This window comes from Piliocolobus tephrosceles, chromosome 10 (genome assembly GCF_002776525.5).
Source record: "Piliocolobus tephrosceles isolate RC106 chromosome 10, ASM277652v3, whole genome shotgun sequence".
Classification (NCBI taxonomy): domain Eukaryota; kingdom Metazoa; phylum Chordata; class Mammalia; order Primates; family Cercopithecidae; genus Piliocolobus; species Piliocolobus tephrosceles.
Window position 1 is genome coordinate 91,162,447 of NC_045443.1, and position 22,190 is coordinate 91,184,636.

Sequence of the window (22,190 nt, forward strand, 5' to 3'; positions counted from 1 at the left end):
AAAACCTGCTGTTCTCAGTGCATCGGCTTTGCTGGGTGGTGGGAAAGATGAAACTGTCTGGTGAATACGGAAGTGTTCTCTTGTCCTGTGAGTAGGTCTCAGTCTTTGAGTAAGCCTATGCCTCTGGACTGTGAACTTCACAGTGTTTCTCAGGTTTTATTTCCTTTTAAGTGGGACAGAGTCGCTAGACTTGGTTGGAATTACGTATTTCTGTTCATCGCATGGAAGGCTTGAGTGGGCTAGAGCTGAGAATTTCTCTTCCCTCCAGGCCAGTTAGGCTCTGGTAAAATCCACTGTCAGATGAGGCTCTGGTTAGACAGCTTCTCCTGAGGACAGGCCTTGTTAGGAAGACCCCAGTCCTCTGGCATATTTCAGAATGGTTCCTTTTCCTCCTTCTGCTGCTGGAAAGGGATTTTTCTTGAGGAAGTTTCTGCTCCAGGCCAGGTGCAGTGGCTCACACTTGTAATCCCAGCACTTACCTTGGGAGGCCAAGGTGGGCAGATTGTTTGAGCTCAGGAGTTCGAGGCCAGCCTGGACAACATAGAGAAACCCGATCTCTCCTAAAAATACAAAAACTAGCTGGGTGTTTGGTGCATGCCTGTAGTCCCAGCTATTTGGGAGGCTGAGGCAAGAGGATCCCTTCAGCCTAGGAGGTCAAGGCTGCAGAGAGCCCTGATCATGCCACAGCATTCCAGCCTGGGGGACAGAGTCAGACCCTGTCTCAAACAAAAACAAAAACAAAAGTTTCTGCTCCAGTATGTTGGGATTCTCTGTATCTCCCTGTCTGTTGCTTCAATTTCAGAGGCATCAGTTTACCCTGTGATCTTACTTTTCTTACAAAACTAAGAAGACTTGTTGATTTTTCAGTTTGTTCAGCCTTTTTACTTGTTAGGATGGAGTGGTGACTTTTCAGCTCCTTAAATACAGAACTGGAAACCAGAAGCCTCTTGACCTTTCATTTTTTGCCTTTGGAAAAAGTTAGGTAGTTAATACTTCTCTTTCAGGGTGTGGTTTGTTATGCAAAAACACAATGTAGATAATATGTATTGCCAGTAAACGATAAGGCACATTGGATATAATTGTTATTGTCTTGCATTTTTTAGCATAGTTTTAGATGTTTTATTTTGCTGCAAAGAAATTTTGAGCAGAAGAATGTGACATGTATCTGTAAAGAACAGACATTATTATTATTATTATTATTATTATTATTATTATTTTGAGACAGAGTCTCACTCTGTCGCCCAGGATGGGGTGCAGTGTTGCGATCTCTGCTCACTGCAGGCTCTGCCTCCCAGGTTCACACCATTCTCCTGCCTCAGCCTCCCAAGTAGCTGGGTCTACAGGTGCCCGCCACCCCACCCGACTAATTTTTTGTATTTTTAGTAGAAACAGGGTTTCATCGTGTTAGCCAGGATGGTCTCCATCTCCTGACCTTGTGATCCGCCCTCCTCAGCCTCCCAAAGTGCTGGGATTACAGGCGTGAGCCACCACACCTGGCCCAGACTTACTATTTTTTATGTTCATCTCCCTGTTAATTATCTTTCACTCACAATATTCCCTTTGCTTTTCCTTTTTAACCACTGGTCCAATATGGGTATCAGTGGAACAATATATGTCTTAAGAATAAAGCAATTTTAAACCACCATGACTACTAGCAGTGTTTAGCTGAGTTCTGTTTCCCAATTGTCACCAACTACTGCATATACTCCCTAGATATGCAGTTGCATGTTCTCACACTGTTCTGTGTTGAAGAAAAGAATGTTTTAAAACATAGCAATTGAACCAAATGCTATTATTATCTTTATTGACTTGAAAGGCCCTCATTCCACCCAATCCTGCCCTACTCCTGTCACCCCAATTCCTTTGTGAACTACTTTGGGAAATGCTATTGGTGGTGGTGGTGTGGTGATATTGGTAAGAGCATGAAAATAAAAAGCTGAGAATATATAAGAGATTAGGATTTTGCTGAAGTGGAGAATTTGACTTGTGGAGTATTGTAATGCAAAATTTGGTGCACTGTTAACGGAAAGGATTTGCTATATTAAACAGTAAGGGTTCATTGTAGGTTGAGAAGCTGAGGAGATTTATTTTACCATTTAGTGTGTAGAGAATTTGAATAGGAAAGTAGGTGGGTACAGAGCACCTGTCTGTACCATTCATATGTTGGGGTTTATATATACCTTTTTCTCTTAGTCCTCAAAACCCCCTGTCTATAATGTAGGTATTTTCCCCATTTTGCAGATAAAGAAGCTCAGACAGACGAACTTTTCCAAGGTCTCAAAGCTAGTACATTGTGGGGCTGTATTCAAACCCAGGGCTGACTTCAAGACCCGTGATTTTTCTACTGAATTAACCTGAATGCTTGCAAAGTCTGTGGCTCTAATTGTTTCTGTGGCGAATTAATGTTCATGAACTGGTGAAGAGTAAATAGTTTAGTTTTTTGAGATGGAGTTTCACTTTTGTCACCCAGGCTGGAGTGCAATGGTGTGATCTCGACTTACTGCAACTTCTGTCTCCCAGGTTCAAGCGATTCTCCTGTCTCAGCCTGCCAAGTAGCTGGGATTGCAGGCACCCACCACCATGCCCAGCTAATTTTTGTATTTTGATTAGAGATGGGATTTCACCGTATGGGCCAGGCTGGCCTCGAACTCCTGACCTCAGGTGATCTGCCCACTTTGGCCTCCCAAAGTGCTGGGATTACAGGCGTAAGCCACAGCACCTGGCCAATCGTTTAGTTTTTAAATGACTCCCTCAACTTTGTTAGGTCTGTTTATTTGAGAGCATGTATTTATTTGGGGCTATAAATGTATTTTTATATTTACCTATTTTTGCTTTACTAGTACTCTAGATGGAGGGGTGCATCTCTTTATCAGGAAAGAATCTTACTCAGATATATACATATATACATTGTATTTATTTATAAATACAATAATAACACTGAAGTATCAATAACCACAATTTATTACTTTTTTCCTGGTTTTTTTTTCCCCCCCGCTGTGGAGCTTACCAGGTAGAATTCTGGTTTTGGTAGCAGGAAAGTGGCAACTTTGTGAATTGTGGCATTTGAGATTAGACTGATATACAAGATGGTGTACTACAGCAATCTAGTTAACAGAAGGGAATAGCACTGTTGTCAAAGACATAGGAAGATCTCTTGTAACTGAAAGAATCCTCTTTGGCATTTGGCTGTCTCAGTTTCATGATAACATGACGAAGCAGGAACCTTGAAATTGCTCCTGTTTATATTCCATTCCTGGATAATTACTGTCTATACTCAGGTTTCGAAAGGTCCTTTTATTTTGTGATTGCATCTTTCAGCAACAACTCTTATTATCCTATTATGCAATTTGCCTTATTTATGATGCTCAGGTGGGAAAATGTTCAGCCTCCACAATTGAAAAGATCGCCCTGATTGAGCATTTTGTGGTGCTTTTGCTTGTTTTGCTGTTGAGCAAACTGAGTTCAAGACAGGTGAATTTTTTCCAGATGTGCATTTGAATAATTGGACAGATCCCTGTGGTCTCTTCAGTAATAACACAAGTGACTGCTTATTCTCGCCTTCTTCCTCCATGCCTGGCTTCCTGTGATCACTCTGCAAAGGGCTCTGTAGTTGCAGGATGACTCCACAGTTAATATTGAGCTCATGAGGAGTAAATAGTTCATCCAAGCTGGGAATCTCTGAGAGCTTCATTAGGTCTGCTTATTTGGGACAGGACCTGTCACTATCCAGGAGTCACACAGCAGATCAGCTTTCATTTGCTTTGTTACCATTTTAGGCATGAAATAGAACCATTTTCTCCCAGAACATGATGTTCCTGTGTAGTAATAAGTGATAGCACTTTATGGGCTTTAAGGAGTCTAGAGCCAGGCCAGTTAGCAACTGACGCTGTAATGACTCAACTGGACACTGACCTCCTTTTCCTGAAGTTGTATGAGCAGAGACAGGTAAGGGAAATGTGGCTTGGTGACCCACAGTGCTCAGCGCCCAGTTCAGTGACAGGTAACCAGGAGAGCTGAGCCATGGAGAGGCCAGCAAGCCAAAGGGATTTGCTGCCATGCTCTGACATGGAAGGCAGGGTGCACTCAGCTCTGTATTGATGACATTCTTAAGTCTGCAGGACTTAATGCAGTTTCTGGATGTGCCTCCTCATCACCACACCTGTTCAAGGGGGAAAGTAGGACCCACCCCAAGAGTCGGCTCTATAGAAGTTTTTCCTGACAATACTCTCTACTTCTGGAGGTAGACTGTGTTTTTCTCCTGTCCTCTCCTCTAACACAGAACTTGCGTGTTACTATATGCTACTTGTTTATCTGCCCTCTGGACTGTGAACCCTTGAGAACAGGGATATTGTCTTATCACTCTTTGAATTCTCAGTGCTGGGTACATATTACGTGTTCAACACATGTTTGTTAAATAAGTGAAGCAGTGATGTTTGGCTCCTTTCTTCCACAAGGCACTCCACCCTTCCAAGGAAAAAATTGTAGCAGCTATCTATAACTGATAATCAGAACTAATGAAATATGGTAGCACAGCCATGAGTAGAGTTGAAATGGTCAGAGTGATTATAAAATACTTAGGAATAAACTTAACAGAAATTGGGCAAGACCTTTATGAAGAACACTTCCAAACTTAACTAAGGCACATAAAAGAACACTTGAATAAATAGAGAAACATGTTCATTGGTGAGAAGAGTCAATGTAGTAAATATGTCAATATCACTTTTTGTCCACATTAACCTAAAATTTAATAGAATTCCAGCATAAGCTGTAATGTTACTTTTATTCTATGGAATTTGATAAAATATAGTGAAGTTCAGAAAAACATTGCCTGAGACTAGTGAAGAATGAAAAAGAGGGGAAAATTTTATCTCAAGTATTAAAACATAAAATATAGTAAATATAAACAAAATGGTAGACAAACTAAGAAATTGGAAGCCAGTATAATCTGGATACCAAAACTTGACCAAGGCGCTGTAAGAAAAAATTGTAGCCTGAAGCATGGATGCAAAAATCATTAACAATATATTAACAAATGGAATCCAGCAAAACAGAAAAAGGATAATATATCACTACCAAATGGGGTTTATCCTGGAAGTGCAAGATTGGTTTAGCATTTGAAAATCAATGTAATTTATTGCATTAATGGAAAAAAAGAAAATAAGAGCATAGCTACAACAGGAATTCTAGAAGCAGGCTTGAGCATACATGGAAACCTAGTATAGGTTCACAATCCTTTATCTGAAATGTTTGGGGCCAGTTATATTTCAAAATTTAGGGTTTTTAGCAGTGTCTCTTAATCAAATTCATGTAAATTTCCACAGCAGAACAGATTAATACGGACACTAAATGGGATGATAAAAACCAGAAATAGCCTCACATTAGCTCAGGTCAATTTTTACCACCAAATGAATTTAAGGACCAAACTGCAATAAACAAAAGACTCTGTTTTCAGAGCTTTATGAGTTCAGAATTTCAGGATAGGAATTATCAACTCTTTAATGTCAGGGTGGCACATCAAGTCAATGATGAGAAGATTTATAAAAGGTGTTGGGATTACATACTAGTCATTTAGAGGGAAAAAAAGGATAAAGTTAAATTCCTACTTAATGGCAATATTGTTTATGTTTAAAGATTTTATGTTAAAAAACTAAAGAACCCTATAAAAGCACAAAATATATACTTAATCTTTATTTATAATCTCTTGGTAGTGGAGATCTTTGTAAGCATGATACCAATAGCAGAAACTAAACACATTTTAAAAAGAGATCTTACAGCTAGCTGCAGTGGTTAATGCCTATAATCACAGCATTTGGGAGGCTGAGGCTGGTGGATCACCTGAGGTCGGAAGTTTGAGACCAGCCTGACCATCATGGTGAAACCCCATCTCTACTAAAAATACAAAATTACCCGGGCATGGGGGTGCATATCTGTAATCCCAGCTACTCCGGAGGCTGAGGCAAGAGAATCGCTTGAACCTGGGAGGCAGAGATTGCGGTGAGCGCCATTGCACTTAAGCCTGGGCAACAAGAGAGAGACTCCATCTCAAAAACAAAACAAAACAAAACAAAAAATCATCTTAGATTTAACTAGCAAAAATTACAAAGAACACCATAAATAAAATTAAAAACTAATGTCAATGTGGAGAAAATGTTGGCTACATATATAGTGGCCAAAGGGTTATTGCCCATAGTTTATAGAGAGCTCTTACAGATTAATAAATAAGAGATGCATTCTCTATGACAAAATCAGACCAAAGATATGAAAAGATAATTTGCAAGAGAAGAAATGCAAATGGCCGCCAAATTATTTACTACTACTATATCACTATCACTACTACTAGCAGCTACCATTTACTGTTTATCGTTTGCCAAGCACTGGGCTAATATCATATCTTGCTTAAGAAAATACTATGAGACAGGTGCAATTATTTACATTGTTCTATGAGGACAGTCCAATTTAGGGAGCTAAAGCAGCTTATCCTAGATCATAACATTTAGCAGAACTGTTGCAGCCCGGGGCTGTCTGCCTCTGAAACTCTTGCTCTTCAGTATAACACTGATCTGCTACTCCTATATATCAGTATTTGTACAAGAAGAAAATTCATTGAAACCAGAAGTTACCGTTTGTTTTGCCTATCAGATTGGCAACAGTTGAAAAGGAATATTCATAGCCAGGGCAGATCAGAGTGTGAAGCCTGCACTCTCATATATTGCTGGTGGTAGTGTCAACTGCCATGAGTTTTCTGGAAGGCACTTTGGCAATATGTATTGAAAGCTACATCCTTTGATACAATCTTTCTACTTCTAAGAATTTGTCTGAAAGGACTAGTTTGATAAGTGCTTATATGTAAACGGTGTTCATTTCAGCGTTATTTATGAAAGCAAAGAGAAAGAAACTTGTCCATCAGTGAAAGATCGGTTAAATGGGTTATGAGAGAATTGAAGTTGTAGAGCTATATTTATTATTTAAACGCTGACCCTCATTTACTTTTTTTTTTTTCCTAAATGGAGCTTCGCCCTGTCACTCTGGCTGGAGTGCAGTGGCACAATCTCGGCTCACTGCAACCTCTACCTCCCAGGTTCAAGCCATTCTCCCACCTCAGCTTCCCAAGTAGCTTGAATTACAGGTGCACACCACCACACCCAGCTAATTTTTATGTTTTTAGTAGAGACGGGGTTTCACCATGTTGACCAGGCTGGTCTCGAGCTCCTGACCTCTCAACTGATCCACCTGCCTTGGCCTCCCAAAGTGCTGGTATTATAGGTGTGAACCACTGCACCCGGCTGACTCTCATTTACTATTGGATGGAAAAATAAAACAAAATAAAACAAAGCATGTTGCAAAACAGTTTTGTGGTACAACTGTATATTTGAAAAACTCCAAGTCATATACATGTATGCCAAGAAAAAAGTCTGGGGAGGCTGTGAAACACGGTATTGACAGTGGTATAATTATTAGTGTTTTATTTTTTTCTTCATATTTTCCTGCAGTATTTATTGGTTTATTTTTGCTCTATACATAGACTTCAGTTGAAAAAGGTATTTAAAAATACATACTATAATTTTCTCAGACTGATAGAACATCTCAACCTGAAGATTAATCACAGAATTTGGGGATGTTCATCCAGGTCTGTATATTTGCTTTTGTTAGGGAGTATGTAGATACTTCCTGTACTTGTATTTTACTTTTTGAAAGTTGACACAGGCATACGTTCACACATACATTATTTCCCACATGTTACTCCAAGAATGTCTAGACTTCTATTTCACTGACTGTGTTTAAAGTAATACTTTGCCAGCGACTTGGTTTACACATCCAATCAGTGTGAAAGTTATGTGAGTATACTTCTCCATAGATACAAGGAAGTCCTCTTTGCCCAATCAGTAGATCAAGAAGGCGAACACCTTCTTAATTACAAATGAAGTTTTAAAAATTTGGCTTAACAAATATAGCTATAAGATTGCTTAACAAATATAGCTATATAGCTTAACAAATATAGCTAAGGAGACCTACCTGAGGATTCTTCTGGCTTAGAAAAGAATTATTTCTGATAGGGAGACAATCATGCTGGGCATATCTTAAAATGCTTGATATAACCTTCAAAATTTATTATGAAACAGTGAAATCTGGCCGGGCATGGTGGCTCACGCCTGTAATCCCAGCACTTTGGGAGGCCGAGGCGGACAGATCACCTGAGGTCGGGAGTTCGAGACCAGACTGACCAACATGGAGAAACCCCATCTCTACTAAAAATATAAAATTAGCCGGGCGTGGTGATGGGTGCCTGTAATCCCAGCTACTCAAGAGGCTGAGTCAGGAGAGTCACTTGAACCCAGGAAGCGGAGGTTGTGGTGAGCCGAGATTGCGCCATTGCACTCCAGCCTGGGCGACAAGAGTGAAATTCCATCTCAAAAAAAAAAAAAAAAAAAACAAGAAAAACAAAAAAAACAGTGAAATCTAGTATTTTATATGACATGAGCAATTTGCACAGTGACTTTGAACATTATCCTGACCATCAAAGAACATTATTTAATAAGAATTGTGGACTAAGTAACTTTAATGTGCATTTTCCTAGCGTCTCGAAAGATTTGGATGCAGAGTTATGAGCTCCATTTGATTGAACTGGTAGTTTTAGAAACAGATTTTCAAATTACTTACCAAATGTAAAAGGAAAACACTTGTATTGAAAACACTGGTTGCAGATGGCTCTAAAGGCCATTTGGGACAACAGAACAAGGCGACATCTCAGAGAAAATGGCTAGTAATGGGCTCTTAGAGATGGTGTCTTAATGCAGTAGTTATTTTGAATTATCTTTAAAATGGTTTGTTGACCCTGTTCTTCTGTTTTGACATTCTCCTTTGAAGGCATGCAAGTTATACTGATGGTATTTGAATAGTGGAACTCTTGTGTAGCAGTTTAAGAGGGTGCATTTTAGAGTCAGACAGACCTGGGTTAAAATCCAGGCTCTACCACTTAGTCATTTTTTGAGCTTTGGCAAGTCACTCTAGTCTCTCTAAGCTTTAGTTTCTTCATTTCAAAAGTACAGACCTGACAGAGTTGTTGAGAGGATTAAATGAAATAATTTTTGTAAAGAGCATAACAGGGCCTGGCACATATTGAATGTTCAGTAAGTGGTTGCTCTTTTTATCATAAGTAGTCTGATTTCTTTTAGAAGATTTTTGTAATAATATGTAGTGTCATGAAAAGAATGCGCACTGTGTTGTCTAATAGACCCAGATTTGAACACTGGTTCTGCCCTTAACAACCTCCTAACCTTGGGCAGATCATTCTGCTCTGCGCCTCAATTTTCTTCCCCAAGAAATGGAGTCATAATGCTGACCTTGTTAGAGGTTGTAAGGATTTGAAGTGATATAGGCTAAGTGTCAAACTCTATGCCTGGAGGAAAGTCAGTATTCAACAAATGGTTACTATCATTATTGTTATAAAGCTAATAAATATCAAAGAACATCTTAAGGCTTTTAATATTTTTCCTTTTCTCTTTTTTATCTTTAGTTGTAATTCTTTATACACATAGCTAAGACTGTGCAATGTAAGAAAAGTGTTAATAAGTTATATAAAAATGTATTATAATACTACATTTGGTAAACAAAGAATAAGAATCTGTAGGTAGGGATTATATGAGTAGAGAAGGATGTGTACTTAGGGCTTGGCTTTGGGGTATGTGTCAGAGATTAGCATATGAGGAAGAAGAAGCAGGAAAAGGCAGTGTTTCATTTCTCACAATCACCCCTCTCACCAGCGACATTGAAGAGGTGATGTCATGGGCCTCTGACGCTGTGCTTGCCCCCATCACCCAGCCATCTGGAATAGCTGCTGGAGGTGCCCAGCGTGCCAGCACTGAAGGAAGGCCTGGCTGCTTGGCAAGTATTGGTGACGCTGTGACATCGAGTTCCTGGGAGGCTGCCTGCTCAGGTGGACTGCTACATGCTGTATGTCTTGCTTCATATTTGCACAGTATGGTGCTTGATGTGATTTTTTCATCCATTCATCTATCCTTTTTTTTTTTGAGACAGGGTCTCACTCCGTTACCCAGGCTAGACTGCAGTGGTGATCAAGTCCTCCTGGAGTCTCAACCTCCCAGGCTCAATCGATCCTACACCGCAGCCTCCTGAGAAGCTGTGACTATAGACATGCACTACCACACCCTGCTAATTTTTTATATTTTTTGTAGAGACAGGGTTTCGCCATGTTGCCTAGGCTGGTCTCAAACTCCTGGGCTCAGGCAATCTGTCCACCTCAGCCTCTCAATGTGCTCCGAGTACAGCCATGAGCCACCTGCCTGGCACATATTAAATGTGGCACATATTAAAATGCTTTTTTCCCTTCCTCCGTCCTTCCCTTCCTTTCTTTTTTCCCTTCATCTCTTCTTCCCTCACTTTCTTATATCCAGCCATCCATCTGTTCATCAGTCCATCCATCTGTCCATCCATCTGTCCATCCATCCATCCATCCATCCACCCACCCACCCACCCATCCATCCATCCATCCATCTTCTAGGTCCTAGGTATAGTAGTGAACAAAACAGTCAAAGTCCCTTCCCTCAAGGAGCTTACATTTTAGAGATTCAAAGCATTTTCAAATGTGTTATTTCATTTGCTTTTTAAAACAAGTATGTGAATTTTGAATTTTTTAGTATTTTCATTTGCTAGATGAGGAAACAAAAATATTTTGATATTAAATAACCTACCCAGGATAACAGTGCAATGAATAAAATCCATTATTTTTTATTTAGAACTCTTTTATATATACCACTTTTTGTATCCTAAACAAGTTTTTCATCAATGAAACATATTTTTACGCTGTGTTTTCTTAATACTTTAATCACAGGTAGCCAAGGGAATTTTAAAGAACATTAAATGCACTCAACTGAGCTGCTTTAACCTTTCAATATGTTCCCACTGCTCCTAGAATGAGATCTGAAACCCACTGCATCATTGGGCCAATGCCTCCTTCACAGCTCTGTGTCCGGGCCCTGTCCCTCGCATTGCCTGTCTTCTGCAAACGCTAGCCTTCTTTCCTGACCTCAGAGACACTGTGTTCCTTCCAGCTTCAGCCCTTTGCATGCACTGTTCCCTCTGCTTGGAATCCTCTCTGTTTCCCTTTTTGTCCCTCTTCCCCCTGTCTTCACTAAGCCACTCAACTCACAGATCTCAGCCTTCATGCCACTTCCTAGGGGAGGCCTTTCTCGTCCCCCTGCCAAGGTCAGGTCCCTGTACCATATGTACTTTCTCATGGCACGCTGTGGTTTTCCTTCATGACTCACCTATCACAATCCAGGATTTTGTTGACTGCCTGCCTCCCCTTCCTGTGAAGATTAGGGGGTAAGCTCCATGGAGGCAGAATGCTAGTTATGTCATTTTCACCACTGATTCCCTGGCTAGCACTGGGCCTCCTGTAGCCCCTCCAAAATATGCAAATAAATGAATGAACAAACACTGTGGCAGCATGGAAACCCAGAGCAGCACAAGCGAGTTCAAATGCTTATGGTTTATTCCATCTCACTTCCCTCTAGGATGCTATTTTAGCAATGTCGGCAGTTTACAAAATGGCGCAGGTTTCTTGTGTTTTACTAATGTGTAAATAAGAGAAAGTAACTATTAAGATACGGAAAGTTAGTAAAGTGGCAGCAAAAAGTGACAAGGGGTGGGGACCCAAAGGGACCCAAATACAGAGCCTAGGGAAAATAGAAGAAACCAAGTTATTTGTTTTTATGTCTCTTTTCCATTAGACTGTGAGCAAGTTGAAGTCAAGTCCCAGAACTTATTTATGTTTATATCCTCAAAGAGACTATAGTGCCTGGTTCATAATAGCTGTGGAATAAATGTTGAATGAATGAATGATACACCTTTTACCTTTGAAGCTGACTTTCTTGTGTTCTTCATGCTGATACTAGAAATAGGAACGGTCAGTCGGGTACAGTGGCTCATGCCTGTACTCCCAGCACTTTGGAAGACCAACGTGAGAAGACTGCTTGAATCCGAGAGTTTGAGACCAGCCTGGGTGACAAAGTGAGACCCCATCTCTATGAAAAGAAAACCAAAAGAAATTGGAACACTATTATTTATAGAAAAAATACTAGATCTAGAACCAGAGAGACCTAGGTTAAAACTGATTTGAAATGAGAATAATTATTCCTATCAAGTGGAGTTGTTGGGAGGGTGATATAGATGGTGTATATAAAGTGCATAGCAAGCCAGTTGTGGTGGCTCATGACTGTATTTTCATCTAGTAGGGGGCTGAGGTGGAAGGATCCCTTGAACCCTGGAGGCTGAGGTTGCAGTGAGCCGAGATCATGCCACTGCACTCCAGCCTGGGCGACAGAGGGAGACTCTGTCTCAAAAAGAAGTGCATAGCAATCACTGGGCACATCTAACAGCTCCTCAAAACATTTAAGCTCCCCTTTTTTGCCTCTTTCCCTTTGGTATAATTTTAGAAAGACTTTTGGGGAGCATGACATATAAATCATTAAAAAAGAGCCTCAAAGCAGAATCGTGGCAATTGAGTTAGACTTGTATTTATGAAAGCAAGCATGATGCTGGGATGCTTAAATAACAGTATAGTACATTGCAAAGGAACTGGGGAGTAATGTACCTATTATTCTTGTCCATGGTCAGCCTATTACTGGAAAACAGTGATCACATTGATTTCTTTTTTCTTTTTCTTTCTTTCTTTTTTTCTTTTTTTTGAGACTATCTTGCTTGGTCACCCAGGCTGGAGTGCAGTGGCTCAATCTAGGCTCATTGCAAGCTCCGCCTCCTGGGTTCATGCCATTCTCCTGCCTCAGCCTCCCGAGTAGCTGGGACTACAGGGGCCCACCACCACACCCAGCTAATTTTTTGTATTTTTAGTAGAGACAAGGTTTCACTGTGTTAGCCAGGATGGTCTTGACCTCCTGACCTTGTGATTCACCTGCCTCGGCCTCCCAAAGTGCTAGGATTACAGGCGTGAGCCACCGTGCCCAGCCGACCACATTGATTTCTAAAGTCCTTATGTTCAAAACTTGCTGTGCTGACCACCATCATTTATGTTTTTCCCATCTCTACTTAAAAACATCAGCTAGTCCGAACTTCTCCTCTAGTTATTTCTTTTATTAGATTTATTCTGTTCTCCACAATAAAATCTACTATTCCCATCCATGCCAATTCAAGTAGTTATAATGGGTGGATATAGGGTGTGTTAAATGTTGGTAAATCCACTGAGTTCCTTGAGCTCCACATTGATGTCTTTTAGGATGTGACTAGGGGTAGGCTAAATATTTTCTAGTTTCTCAGCTGCTACCCATGGTCTAATTATGATATAGAGGCCAGAGAAGTGTCACCAGTTTTTATTTCTCCTCTGAATGTAGAGCAAGAGCAAATGATTTCAGATGACAACATGAGAAACTTAGGGTCAACCACCAGCATCTATGTGAGTCTTGTACTAGGCTCATTCCAGTTCAAAACTGTAAGTCATTTAATAGCCACATAAGTTTAGTTCTCTTTTATAGCACTTGTTATGTGATATAAAATATGCAAGGCACTGGAGATACAAATACAATTAGTTCCTCAAGGAACTTTGAGTTGAGTAGGTGACACAGACATATGAGCAAACATGGTACTGTCTGTTGAGACCACATAGAGACATGTGCAAGGCGCAGAGGAGGCAGTGATGACTACTGGTCTGGGATAGTTGAGGGAAGGTGGCATAGGCTGCCTATTGAAGAATATTTTAGAGTTTGCTATGTGAACAAGGTTGCAGAGGGAATAGTGAAAAACAGGGAGATGTGGACTCACGTATTTTGTGCCGGGATGTCCAAGTACTTAGATATTACTATATTGCAAGTATGAAGAAGGCTTTTTTGAGATCTGACAATGCCAAGGTAGGTTATGGACTCTCTCTGGAGTCCCCAAAATCAAAATAAAGCACTCACATCTGCTGAAGATAGTTTGAATGGTATTTTTGCTAAAGGCAGAGTCATATACTGTATGTGCCAGATAAAAGTCAATGTCTTATATAAACATTGAGATTACATTAATTAATTTGAAAGAAAGGATTCAAACTTTGTACTAATCTGCATCTAGGGAACTAATCTGGTATGTGTTATTTTCAAATCGCACAAATAAAGCAGTCTGTTGTATGGAACTCTGCTCCCTCTTAGTCAAACAAATGCCACCAGAAAAAGCAGTGCAAATTCAGTGTCACCTTTTCTCCACGGGATGGGGTGGTTTCTTTTGGAACAGAGAGAGTTTCCAGAGAATCAATATAGTACTCAGAAGAAAAATGGAGGGTGGCCTTACCTTTTCCACTCTGGGCTGCCTGAGGGTGAAATGGAACCTCGGATGTTGTACACCTTTAAATTGTCCATGTTGCCTGTTTCATAGCCTTCCTGGGCCAGGGAGCTGGGTAGTCAGTTTATAGTTCTGAGAACCAGAGCAGGACTGCTGTGCTTGCAATTGCATGCTTTTTATGGAACAGGCAATGTTGTTTAGGGAATTTGGGCAGCTGGAACCTGCCACATTAGCAATTTGGACTGAGGAAGAATTTCAGGGTGATAAAATAAAGCTCATTATATAAGTTCATTTGGGTATTTAGGAGGCTGAGAAGGGAGAGGATGAGAGTATTCTGAAGGCAAGCAGGAGAGTTTCATAAACAGTTCCCTTTCTATTCATTTTTACTGGAAGTGTTGAATTGAGCTAGGAGGATCACATGGCCCATTTTGCAAAGGGCAGTCATGTTCTGCTGTTTCTTAGCTGTTTTGTCAGTTGAAACAAAACAACAGCGCTGCTCATTTTTTGCAGGGTTAGAGGAAAAAGGAAGGGCTGGCTGAAGAATGGGGTGGGGAGCTGGAGAAGAGAAGGGCCAAAAGTGTCAGACTGTGGGGACGAGGACCTGAAGGAGGCCCATGAGACCTCAGGCATGGGCCCTGGAACTCGGCCTTTTTGAAGCCTGTTGACAATCTCACCCTAATTTAACCTTTTGTGGAATTCTTCCATGCGGTGCAGTTGCCAATGTCAGGCTTCCTAGAGAATTGAGCCTGCCCGCTCAGTTATGAAGTCTACCCGGAAGAGCTGGCAGAGTGGGCCCCTTCATTGTGACTGCAGCAACACTGACCGAAGCAAAGCCCTCTCTTGGAAGAAACAAACTCATTCCTCACACCTGCTTCACCCCACTCCCCCCCCCCGCCCCACACCCTGCGCAACACGCCAGCCCTCAATAAAAACCAAAACTGATGTCATTGTAACCTTTGGTTATTCTTTTTTGTGCATAAAGTGTCAGCCTCCTGTTTCATTCTCATAAATAATGGAAATCTTAACTTCATTTCAGAAAATCACAAAACATAACAGGGACCCGATTCAAACAGAATAAAAATAATTAGTAAGTCACAAACTCTGGCTGGAAAGAAAAAGAGAAAAGAGAGAGGGAAGGAGAAAGAAAGAAGGAAAGAGAGAGAGAGAAACGAGGAAAGGAAGGAAGGAAGAAAGTGAAAGAAGAAAGTCTTGTTGGTGTTAAAATGTGTCTTTAAGGGGAAGCTTATTTAGTTTACTAGTGGTTTCTTTCTGCATCATTTTAATTTCCATTAATAAAGTGTGACTTTGAAAGGATACAGGGAGTTCAGGAATAGAGAGTTTTGTTTATTTTTATGTATTTATTTTTCCCCTTCTCCCAGCAGAGTACACAGGTATCTGACTATGTAGAGATACGAGCCCACCTATCCCGACTGACCTTGGCAGTGGTCAGGGGATAGGAGGAAGTGTAGTGCCATGGGATGGGCACCAGCCCGGATGAAGAACTCGACTTTCTTTCCATCTCTCTCCTGCATCCAAATGTTGACGAGACTTTGAGTAGTAGTTAGTGTAGCCTCTTCTCCTTTTAAAAATGTGCACCCTGCTTATTTCCAATACAGATATGACGTTGGTACTTACTAATCTTAGCAGGATATATATATATCGAGAGTATATAACATATTATTTAAAAACCAATGTATTATTGAGGTTTTATTAAATTATCCTATTTTCAAGCTATGCTGATGGGCTAAATTTGCCTAAACTCCTGAGATTTAGATTCTCCCTTATTGGCATTAGAGGATTTCCTAAAAAAAAAAAAAAAAAAAAAAAAGCTATTAAGATTAAATATCATAAAAATTTTTCTAGGAAAATATAATCAAAAGCATCAAGGCTGTCTCCTACAGTTAGTGGCTTCGATTTTCTTGGTTCTCAGAGCTATGACAACGTCACTGGATTTCAAGAATTCAGAAAGACAAAAAGAAAACTCATAGTTTTGAAATGGGGAAAGGGAAAGATCTTGGATGTAGTCTTCTGTTTTAAAAATAGTCATTCTCATCTTAAAATAGGAAAAAAAATCATTTTTCATTTATCAAAGGAAAGAACCCAGTCTATACTTTTAAATTAATACAAAGACCAATATTTTATAGGGAGAACATTAATAATCATTGTGGAGCCCATTAATCACAATTCTGCTTTTGATTTATTGTAAATATGCCTTCCATTTTCTTCCTCATTACCAATCACCTTCTTTAATTATAAGAGGGCTTTCATTAAAACTTTTGAATCATTTATTTTGGAGCACCTAACATTAGAAGACATTTATTGATTTTTATAGCATAAAATACAAATGTTTTTATTTTAGAAAACATAATAAACTAAAACTTTACTGGAGGAGTTTGGCTAAAGATTCAAAAATGCATAGAAGTAAAAATATATTTAAAACTGCACAGTTTTTACAACAGCATGTATGGCATTTGGATTCAGAATTTTAACTAGTAGTAACCTCATCTGTTTAGTAATGAATTTTAAAATAGAAAAAAATCTGCCAAAACAGACCAGTTGTTTACTAGCTATTTAACTTTGATGAGCTGAAATTAGATAGTGAGGCAGAATAATTAGAACAACTTTTTTTTCTCAACATCTAAATATTTCTCTTTTTCATTAACATTTCAGTTAAGTTTGAAGAAATTCCAAAACTGAGATTCTCATTAACTAAAAGGAATTTTAAGGGTTATAAGCCATCCGCATTTTTCTATGACCTTAAGACTTTTTTTCGAAAAACAGTTTTAGAGGAGGATTGTCAGATTTGTTAATCTTCCTTAATGTGGTTTACTTAGGTTTTGTTTTTTAATTTAAAAAAATTTAAGCTATCTTAGTGATTTTTGTCATCATTTTTATTTGTTGCCATGATTAATATATGGAAATCAGATAAATTGGATTATGTTTCTGTGAAAGCCATATTCTTAACATCAATGCCTATCTAAAAAATATAGGAGTCACACTTGATCATTCAGAATCATTTTGAAATTCTCTGGTAATTTTTTTAAAAAAGCCAGCATTGACTAGTATTATGTGGCTAGTTATATTTATTATAGCAATCTAGTTATTGTTTGTGTAACTATAGTTTTTTCCTAATAGAAATAAAATGTCTATTTGCAGTGTAAAAAGAAGTATGTATATTTGATAATTTTGTTGTAGAAAATACTTAATACCTGTTAAAAGCTGTTTGACTTTCAGTTTTAAAACAGCTGTGTAGTTTGGTGAGTCCTGCAGATTCCGGCTTTCTCTGTGGCCTTTGAGCCAAGTAAGTTTTTGCAACATTTTCCTTTGCTTTCTTATAAACACTCAAAAATTGTACTTGCTTTTCCTGAAGGCCAACTATTAAGTTAGAAAGCACCAAAGGTGTTATGAAATTGCCTTTTATTTTTTCGTACATCAGGGAGGAAGGATAGATTTTGTGTATCTCTTGTGAGTCGTTAGAACAGAAATATTTAGGGCTGCTAACTCCCGTAGCTGTATACTCAACCTTATTACAGATGCAGTGATTTTGTCTGACTGCATTGCTTTAAGAGGAGTTTTACTGCTTTCATGCTAAGGCAAGGATATTTAATTTTATTTTTGTTTAGAGTATCTTGTTGTAATATACTTATCCCCCATCTGGTGCTCTTAAATTTGGGATAAGCATAGAATCCTTTTAGGACTGTAGGTTATTGTCCAGTTTACTAGAAAGCTTGACACATATAAATTAGCGACTAAGGATTATAGAGTCCTTTCATAAAGGTTATCATGGAAAAAAAAAAGTGTCAAAGAAGATGCTACTCCAGTAAAAACGATTTCCTCTGTAAAATCCTGATACCTCATAGGAAGCTTTGGGTCTTGTTCTCAGCTACCAAAATTCTTTAAATATGAAAGTTAACATGACATGAAAGTGGAATACACTCTGTGCTGAAGACCCACTGTTCAAGGTGTGTGGTTATTAATCTGGGTTTGAATTTACAAATTACATGGTCTGATTAATTTGTAGATAGGGTCGGTGGAGGTTAGACCATGGGCTTTAGAACAAAGAGGCTGATAAAATATTACAAGCCTTTCTGCTTGTTTGTGACTCTCTGGAAATGCCATTAGATAGTTCTCATAGCTATGGTCAAAAAAGTAGGCTTAGAAATAAAAGACATTTTCTCCCCTGTAAAAGGAGGCGGCCGGCCCCCTAGAAGAGCTCTTTCTAGGCTCTTCCCAGAGATAGGAACCTCTGTTTCTGAACCCTTAGTGCTCATTCTGTGCTCTACCGCGTCTCCTCTACACGCCATGATCTTTGTTATCTGATTTGCTAGCCATTGTTATGGAAAGTTCTCTTGCAATGCAAAAAAACCCAGCCACGGGTCCTTGCTAATGTCAGCAACCCAAAGGCGCTCTTCAAACCACCTCGAAAAGAAAAATCCTTTAAAAGATGTCAAACTCTGCTTTCATGTTAGCCCAAAATGAAGTTCCCGAGCAGCATCTGGCCGAGCAGGGTAATTCAAGCTATTTTAATGCAAAGATTTTCCAAGAAGGCAGGAAGCCGTCAAGGAGAAGGCTTTCAGGCATCTGCTGTTTCGTTTCCAGATCCCTTGTGTTAATTTAATGTTTCTAGGGAACCCGGCTCTTTCTTTTTTCTCGGAATCCCTGCTCTAGGAACTGGTGAATGCGGGGGCGCTGTGGGAGCCGCAGATAAGCCAGCGCTTGGCCGGGCACCCGCGGGCTGCGCAGCGGGGCAGGGAGGCGCGCGGCTGCCTCTGCGGGCCCCAGCTGCCCGACCCAGCGCGGGGAGGGGGTGCCGACTGCCGGGGGGGGGGGCGCCTGCAAGACCTGTTTATTTGCATTTGTCCAATTTGGCCCAAGTGAAAGGTAAATACGGAGCGATCAGCTTGTCCTCACTCCAGCAAAACCAGGGAAACTCAGCTCAATCTCCAGGAAACAAACCCAACCCAAACCTGAGTGAAACGTAAATCTTGCATAAACAAACACTTGCATTTGCTTCTGGGAAGGAACACTGGAGAAATGGGCATTCCTTCCGACTGCCCGCAGCCCACTGTCGGTAAAAATGAGCGATCACAGGTTGCCGGCAATTTCTTGTTGTGTCCCGAACCGTTCCGCAGATCTTGTTTTGAAGGGGCCAACCATTCGGGTAGACTCAGGTGTTCGTGCGGCTCCAGATCCTGAACAGGTTGTGCCCTGGGTCCCTCCTCATCAGGGCGGGGGTCAGGCCGCCCTCCCATTCTCATCTTCCGCCCCAGACCAGAGGCTACACCAAACTTCACTTTTGAAAAGGAATCCAGCAGAATTAAAAATAATTATCTGCCCTTTAAAATAGTTTCGTTTTAGTATTTTGCATATTTCTGTTTAGGAACTTGTAACGCTAATTATGTTGCTATGACAATTGTCCTGCATACCTAATATTAAACTTCTTAATGAATTAATGTGGCCTATAGAATAATAGTAACTTAACTAGTACTCCGAAAATGCCAGTATTCCCTGTGTTACTAAGTAAATGGAATCAGAATTTTGGAGTTAGAATATAGAGGTTTTTTAGGCCAATTTTTCTATGGGATTCTAGGAATCTTTTTATAACATTTCTGCTTTTTGAAGCGGTCCATACCATTGCTAGAGAGTTGTAATTATCAGGATGTTTTTTTTTTTTTTTTTTTTTTTTTTCCTTTTTTTTTTTTTTTGTTTGTTTGAGACAGGGTCTTGCTCTGTCATCCAGGCCGGAGTGCAGTGGGGCCATCTCAGTTCACTGCAACCACCACCTCCTAGGCTTAAGCGATCCTCCCACTTCAGCCTCCCCAGTAGCTGGGACCACAGGCCCTCGTCACCGCCTGGTAAATTTTTGTATTTTTTAGTAGAGATTTGGTTTTGCTATGTTGCCCAGGCTGGTCTCGAATAGAATGTTATTTCCTGTAGTAAGCTGAATTCCCTGTGTAATTATTCTTACTGCCCTTCAATAATAAAAAGCCTAAAATTATTCTTATTCATATATTTTAGTGAGAGTGGTGCATGCTTGAAGACCGTGATGAGTGTTCTCTTCTTATATTCAGGGCAACTATAATCACATATTTGCTCCAGATCCTTGCTTTATGCATCTTCTTTTGAATTGTTTAGAAACAACGGCAAAATTTCCCATTTCAAGGTAGTACTTGAAATTGTGCAATAAAATGTTATGTTAGCCACATTTTTTTTAAATTTTAAAAATTCCTTTGATTATTTCACACATATCCTGTTCTCTGTTACGGTAGTTTTGTTTTCTATTTTGTTTTTTTTTTTTTTTTAGTTTCTATGTAATTTATTGTGCTTTAGCTGAAATCACTAAATAAAGATAAATGAGTTTAACAGACTCTTACATGCTCATTTTTGGTTATTTTTTGCTTCACCCCTTGTATTCATTTTCTGTTAAGGGCATAACATATTACCACAAATGTAGTGGCTTACCATATCCATTTATTTTCTCATCATTTCTGTGGGTCAGAAGCTTGGCATGGGATCGTTCTCCTGGCTTCTGTGCCCAGGGCCTTCACAAGGCTGAAGTACAGGGAGCAGCAGGCCTGGACTTGTACCTGTAGGCCTTCCAGGGGAGAATCCACTTCCAGGCTCATTGGCAGAATTTAGTTCCATGTGGTAGTTGTATTGGGGGCCCAGTTTCCTTTCTTGGAGAGCACTAACTGTTGGCTGTTAGCTTAGGGTCTTCTAGAGGCTGCCCATCTACATCTTCAAAGGCAGCCACAGTATGTGGAATTGGCTTTAGATTTCCTTGCCTTCCCCTAATGTGTTTCTCTTTTACTTTTAAAGGACATATGATTAGACTGGCCCAATTGGATAATCCAGGCTAATCTTGCTAGTCAACTGATTAGTAACCTTAATCACACTTGCATTGTCCCTTCATAGCAGTACCTACTTAAGTGCATGATTGAATAACTGGGTAATGGGACTTCTTGGGAGAGATCTTTGGCATTCTGCTTAACATACCCCTCTGGGTACCACTTTGTTGTCATGGTAACATCATAAACAACCATTTAATAGAGATTTTAAGCATCTTAATTTTGAAAATTTTGCAAGGTAAAATTAAATCCAAGTAACATCAAATATTACTTATACATAATTCTAGAGGTTTAGTAAAAACAATAAACATTCACCATAAGTAGTTGTTGCTTTTTAAACTCAAACTTTTTCTACTTTGCAAAATCTTCCCTGATTTTCTTGTTTTGTTTTTGTTATCATAATAGATCAGTTTCCAGTACCACCACTATATAAAATAAAAATAATAATTGCACTTTAAAAAGAATGGTTTTCCTCTGCACTCTAATTTTATCCGTGGAAAGTTTTTGGTATATTCAAATATAATTCTGTTAGATTCCAATTTTGGATAAGAAACTGGGTTCCCTGACCTAGCTGCCACTTATTCATATCTAAAATGTACTTGAATTTGGAACTTCCAAGTTGGGCACATGTAAACCCCCTCTTCACTTCTTACAGAGCTGCATAGTTCTTAAAGCTTGTTGTGGTGAGGGGAGGGCAGACTTGCTTATATGTCCAAATTTACTGTTTATGGATCTCGATTAGTGTTTTCTACTTAAATTCTAATTTTTCTCATTCATTAATTTTAACTGGACAACTATTAAGAAGTATGAATTACATATGGGCAAATTCTAGTGCTTTGAAATTACTGGAAAAAAAAATAAATGGATGACCAACAGAAGCAAGGAACAGAAAATGTTTGGCTTTTAGGGGAGTTTTATGAATACTCTTTTGGACTTCCCCACTTCCTTTTAGTGACTCTAATGTCTTCCAGTAACTAGCAAGTAGGAGGCCCAGGGAAAGGAGTGGGGATCTCACAGTCTCATACTAGGAAGCTGTGCTATGGGGAAGTGACT

At 39.6% G+C, this 22,190-nt stretch overlaps 1 protein-coding gene and 1 long non-coding RNA gene across 8 annotated transcripts in view; one reads left to right on the forward strand and one right to left on the reverse strand.

Annotated features, from left to right (window-relative positions):
• Positions 1–14,423, reverse strand: part of LOC111551849 — a 30,864-nt gene extending 16,441 nt beyond the window's left edge. Inside the window, exons 1-2 of the long non-coding RNA XR_002734489.2 lie at positions 14,299–14,423; positions 11,875–12,044 (exon numbers count right to left, since the gene is read on the reverse strand). This is a non-coding gene — a long non-coding RNA (uncharacterized LOC111551849). The remainder of the gene's footprint in view (positions 1–11,874; positions 12,045–14,298) is intronic.
• The window catches only part of CRADD (CASP2 and RIPK1 domain containing adaptor with death domain), a 179,465-nt gene that overhangs the window by 50,205 nt on the left and 107,070 nt on the right, over positions 1–22,190 (forward strand). The window contains exon 3 of one of the 7 annotated variants that reach the window (XM_023225540.2): positions 15,004–15,231. The exons of 5 other annotated variants lie outside the window; for them this stretch is intronic. In XM_023225540.2, coding sequence (XP_023081308.1) covers positions 15,004–15,053 — 50 coding nt within the window. In that variant the 3' untranslated portion in view covers positions 15,054–15,231. Of the gene's footprint in view, positions 1–9,761; positions 9,952–15,003; positions 15,232–22,190 lie in introns of those variants that run through there. One more of the 7 variants, XM_023225816.2, reaches the window with a different exon arrangement.